This window comes from Morus notabilis, unplaced genomic scaffold, assembly GCF_000414095.1.
Source record: "Morus notabilis unplaced genomic scaffold, ASM41409v2 Scaffold155, whole genome shotgun sequence".
Lineage (NCBI taxonomy): Eukaryota > Viridiplantae > Streptophyta > Magnoliopsida > Rosales > Moraceae > Morus > Morus notabilis.
The window spans coordinates 414,536-420,150 of NW_010361021.1; the positions used below are offsets into that span (position 1 = coordinate 414,536).

At 36.7% G+C, this 5,615-nt stretch overlaps 1 protein-coding gene across 1 annotated transcript; it reads right to left on the minus strand.

Moving 5' to 3' along the window:
• On the minus strand, window positions 1-4,684 carry LOC21403960. Its single transcript, XM_024165599.1, has 13 exons — window positions 4,545-4,684; window positions 4,391-4,452; window positions 4,086-4,160; window positions 3,895-3,973; window positions 3,657-3,727; window positions 3,377-3,478; window positions 2,886-2,975; window positions 2,502-2,576; window positions 2,274-2,306; window positions 1,756-1,833; window positions 1,270-1,335; window positions 651-763; window positions 1-309 (listed from the first exon to the last, which is right to left on the minus strand). The coding sequence occupies exons 1-13, from the start codon at window positions 4,597-4,599 to the stop codon at window positions 288-290; spliced, it is 921 nt and encodes a 306-aa protein (XP_024021367.1). The 5' UTR covers window positions 4,600-4,684; the 3' UTR covers window positions 1-287.
• Between the last annotated feature and the right edge of the window lie 931 nt (window positions 4,685-5,615).

Sequence of the window (5,615 nt, forward strand, 5' to 3'; positions counted from 1 at the left end):
TATCAAACATGCGTTAGAAGCATCTGAATTTATCTTACTCAACTGCATACTTCTATATCTCCAGGGTTACATTCAATCTTCATGAGCCAGTAATATTTACTTGTATCCTCTCCATCATCATGCAAAGTCAGGATGAAAAAATATATATATATTACACCAAGCAAAGACCTTGGTGGTCATTGATGTCATGTCATACATCCAATTCCAAAAATCAAACCAAATGAACTCTCATATACATGCAAGAAAAACACCAAGGAGGTGGAAACATCTTGTTTCGAATGTCGTCATCAGCACCTAGTTGATATCGACCTACATATATCGAGGTAGTAAGCAAAAATTCACAATAACTTTGAATAATAGAAAGGCCAAATATTTTTAAGCATTTAGAAGAAGAATGCCTAAACTAATCTATCCATTCAATACAAAATGAGCTTCGGAAAAACCAATGAAGGCTAACCAATATGAACGTGTATAGCGATTCATTAATAAACCTGCTTCATTGAGTAATTAAGTTAGCTACTGTGTGGTGGGGAAATGCTAAATTACAGAGGTAATAATCACCTAGAACAGGAGCACTCAAACATGAACGCACCCACCCACATGTAATTCTAGAGAAATGCATTCTAGATTAAGTATTTCTTAGTCCAAACCTCAGCAGGTTTCTTGGCTTTTCTTCTGTCTTGTCAATGCTATCTTGTGCAATGACATCACTTGCCGACTTGCCGATACCTCCAGATAAAGAGTCCGCAATTTCCTTCAGACCCTGTAGAAAAGCAATACAATAATTAAAAAAAGGATAGCGGAACATTAATGATTAAGCGCCGAGATATCCCTTGCTGAAGATAGAGTGGCTAAATTGCCCAAGGGAAATATGTCAGAATTACACCTAGAAGTGTGGGAGCACTGTGTGGATGTATAAGTATAAACCTTTTCATGTCTTAATTAAATGGACAAACCAAAGTCAACCAAAAAAAGCTGCCCACAAATTTGATGTCACGTAAACCCTTTTCTAAACTACTTGGGTTCTCAACATAACGTCCCTTTCCTATGTTTCTGTATAAAAATGAACTCCACTTATGACCTTTCGTTTTCTTCCCGTAATTATTATGCAGCTATACCAAGCAAGTTATAGTTGTCAAATCATCACCCATACATCGTAAGCATCCAGCTTACTGAGCATGTTAGTATTTAATACATATTGTTATATATGATAGTTTCACCAACTAGAAAAGGGAAGAAAGGGGATGCGGAAGGTTGATAGAGACAAACCATCAGACTTGGAGTGTCTGAGCCTGTGAGTAAACCACGTGACTTGCCAGAGAGCTTAAATTGTTCCTGCAATAAGTTTGAACATAATTTAGAATGCTATTTCAAAAAACATAGAGCTGTGTCTAAACTGTTAGGTTAGCTTACAACAGACTCTTTACCACATTCAACAGGAAAAAAAATAAATAAATAAGAAAAATAGAAGAGAGGTTCCCGGAAATGATTTGTCTACAAGAGTATGAGCACAAACTATTGACAAGATTTCCTTGAACTTAATAGTGGGCGTAGTTACTTTTTTTGCTAATCAGGGGACTTAATTACTTAAATAAAAAAACACGCCTCTCCATTTGCAAATAAACACAGAAAAATAAAAGCCTAAAGTGGATGACAGAATAGCTAACGTTTCGTAGAAAACAAATGATAATTGGAATAATAATAAACTTTAAATCAAGAAAAAGCTCTATATCCATGCAACTATCAGTTCGTTACCTGCAGTTCTTCAGGCATTTTCATTTTCCTTCCATCAACAAAGTTGCATAGGTAGAAGACACCAAGATTTGCAAGATCCTGTCAAAGAACAAAAGGTTGGTACAATATCAGGCATACAGGTAATGATGATGACACAAGAAATGAAAATAAACTCCACTGAGAGTCATAAAATAATAATGATCAGTATACCAAACACAATATTAGGATTACAAGACAATATACCATACTCATATCTGTAAAATCTCAACAACAAAAAGGAGGGTGAAGGAAAGGGAAATCTTCAAGAAATTTGCACGCCAAAAGTTACCAGCAGATGACATGCACATATTCTTCTATCATTAAATAAAAACTATTTCTTGCCTCTTTCTGGATCAATTAAGACCTTTAAAGTTTCACTAATTAGGAAAGCGAACAAAAAATTCCAGATAATGTGCCAAAAAATAACAATTGAAAGTTCTGTAGGGATTCATTCAATATGGTTAAAATAGTTCACATAAAATAACTGGATGTTGTTTTACCTGCTTCTCCTCCAATGTACATATCTTCCCATTCTGTTTTAAAAAAGAAAGAAAAAGAAAACAAGATCAATAAAATTTCATGAAAGAAAAAGAGAATTAGTGGCTCCTGTAAAACTGAATGTTATTGCTCCTATTACGATTATCATACACCTGACGCCAATAACATCTTTTTTTTTAGACCTTATGAGCCTAATCTACGACTATCATGAAATTGAAAGCATGACTCACCAAACCAGATACCATACGCTGCAATGTGCTCAAGTCATAGTCAATTTCAGAAAGAGATTGGTGTACTCCAGCAACCTGTTTCACAAGTTACAAACGCAATAAGAAATGGTAGGAGACAAATGTGTTATAACAACTAATCACATCATATCCATATTAATAAGCATAAAATATAGATAAAATTAACACATACCGAATGGCCCCAAAACACCCATATCCTCTTTACGGAAGTGGAAAGAGATTTAGTCGAGACTTAATTGACACAGACATAATCTCAAATTTTCTAATTAACACATAGCCAATGGCTCCAACACACACGTTGAAAGCATGTTGGCTTCTACTCAAGAAAACAAGGACAGAAAACTAAAAAAGTGCCGAAAAACATACATCATCCTTTATTGCCCGAGACAGCTCGTTCTGCTCCAGCATTTTATCATCCAAGTTCTGGATCCTCTGAGTCAAGTGCTGCTTTGTTTTCTGACCAATATAAAAATTGCACCTAATCAGAATTCAGTTTCCCTCTTGTAAATGGAATTGGATGTCACAGAGCAAGTAAATTTTGGGAGGAGTATGTGGATAAGTAACATACTCATTCAACACAAGAAAAGAACAATAATATAACTGAACTATAGAAGAATGCGTATTATTTAAATTCTCTTCAAGGAATTGGTGTCGGCTTTCAAAAGAACTGGATGATTTAGAAAAGAACCAAGAAGATAAATTTGTCAAATGATGCTAGCAATAACATTGCCACACTGTCCTTCGAGTAACACTGTAGCAGTGATATCATGGCCTCAAAAAATCGTATTAATCAAAGAAAACTCTCTCTAAATCATATGATGAAGAATAAAAATGCAATCAGGTGAGTGGAGACTTACAGCCAGAGCATCTGATACATTCTCCAGATGTTTTGTCAAATTTGAAACAGCAGTGGCCATATTACGCTTTGTTACGTACATAAGATCCGAGAAAGAAATACCCTGATCATTCAAACAAAAGGACCATTATTCTTCAGTAAGCAAATTTTCTCTTTTCTTTCTCTAACTATAATTCAAAGAAAGTGAAAATCGTGATACACAGAAATAAAAATAAAGACACAAATAAAAAATAAATAAAGAATCAAATGGATACGCAAAGGTTATTGGGTTATCCAGTTACCTTCCACCACATGTAAGCATATCCCAATGCCCCCACTGCAGCAACTGGACCTACAAGTGATGTTAAGTTGCCTGGCCCAAGGGGGGAAAAAAGGAATGTTAAGAAACACTATCAGAAAATGCTTCATTAAAAACCTATTGAATATCAATTTGCATGAAAATTTATGACAAAAGCAAAACAGTAAATCTTTGAATCTCCCAAAAAGGGCGGGGAGGGAAAAAAGTGAACAGATGGATACCATAGCCATCACCCCCATTGAGAACAGTAATCTGTCGATTTGAGGCAATTCTTCGTAGCTCTTCTGACATCCGACGCACCTAGAAGATATAACAAACAAACAAAATTCAAGACTTTGCCTCTCAGTTTGCATAAATCAATTTGAAAATTCACTCTCCAAAAAATAATTACTCAACATCGGCGATATATTACCTGAGCCACAAGAACATCAGAATGATCAGAATCGCTTTCTGATTTCTCCCTCGATTCGATTCCCTGCACTATTCTCTGTCCAATATACCACAAAACGCATCAAGAACGGTAAAACTTACCCAGCTCACACTCCATAATCGCCGAGATTACATAAGATTCAAATTAAACACGATAATACGAGCTCCAACAAATTGATCAAACTCTTTCAGATTCAACAGAAAAAACTCAAAACCAACGTGAATTATAAACAAAATTTAGGGGATCACACAAAAGAAGCTAAATTTGAGCAAAAAGTTGAAGACAACCTGAAGCTCGCCAAGCAAATCCGAGATTTTATTGTTCTTGAGCACGATCGTGGAAGTGTAACCTAGAGAGAAGAATCAGGAAAGGTCAGAGTACGTATAAGAAGAACAGCTAGTGCGAAAGAAGAAGCAGTAGAGAAGGATTGTTAAGCAATACCTACTCCGGCCAAGACCAGAATCTTGGAGAGGCCGATTCCGGATTGCATGGCCATGGCTGCGTTTGGCCGATCAGAAACCTACTGAATATTGTAGAGAGAGAGGGTGAGGATTTCAAGGAGAGAGAGAGATTGGGGGGAGAATCGGGCAACCGGATAAAGATGAAGATGACTGGTGACCTATTCAACTACTACCTAAATTCATGCGAAGCGGCGTCGTATTGAGATGATAAAACCGCCTCTCCAGGACGACGTCGCTTTGATAATATGGGCCTTGTCTCTTTTGGGCCTGCTCTTCCCCTTTGGTTGTTTACTGAATTACATAGCATATTTTTGAAATGTAAGAAATTACCCAAATCCGAATAATCCGGTCTATCCGAAATTATCAGGTTTTTTTTTCCTTTTTTTTAATTTCCAATTTTCCCAACCCGCAATGTGCGAGTAGGGTTGTGGGCCGGGGTCCATTTAATCCGAGCCTACCCGGCCTACTTACTCACCTGGGGTGCATATTTTTATTAGGTATGTTCGCTTCGTAGATTCAAGTTTTTAATTCGAGTTAAGATGTGACATTTTTTAAAAAATTTTAACTATACAAAAAAGGTTAGATGTGACATTTTTTAGAGAGTTTTAACTGTAAAAATCTAAAATTAAAAATTCAAATCGATGACATGAATGAGACCTTAATACATCCCATTTTAAAGAATATGGGCCTGTTTGTTTTTGTTTTCCTTTTCATTTTTCACATTTTTCGAGGTTAAAAACTGAAAATGTGTATAAGAAATGCGTTTGGCGAAAAAAATTTTACAAAATAAAAACAAAATCATTTTTGTCGTTTTCTAAAAATCTGAAAACGTAAGAAACTTGTTTTCATTTTCTCGTTTTCCTTTTCTCTCTTCAGCCCACCAGAGACCCCTCCTCCTCCTGGACTTTGTAGATTAGGAAGAAGTGGTCGTCGACGAGGCGCTCGTGCTTGACGACCTTGCCGACGTCAGCGGTGCCGGAGACGGCGTCAAAGTAGATGACGCCGAAGCGGTGGTGGCGGCAGCCCCCCCACTCTTCTCTGACTGCACCAC

Coding starts and splice junctions, on each gene's coding strand:
- LOC21403960 (XM_024165599.1), bottom strand. CDS start 4,599: ATGGCCATGCAATCCGGAATCGGCCTCTCCAAGATTCTGGTCTTGGCC. Junction 2,976..3,376: donor ATGTATCAGATGCTCTGGCT/GTAAGTCTCCAC, acceptor TATATTGGTCAG/AAAACAAAGCAGCACTTGAC. Junction 310..650: donor AAGCCAAGAAACCTGCTGAG/GTTTGGACTAAG, acceptor CGATATATGTAG/GTCGATATCAACTAGGTGCT.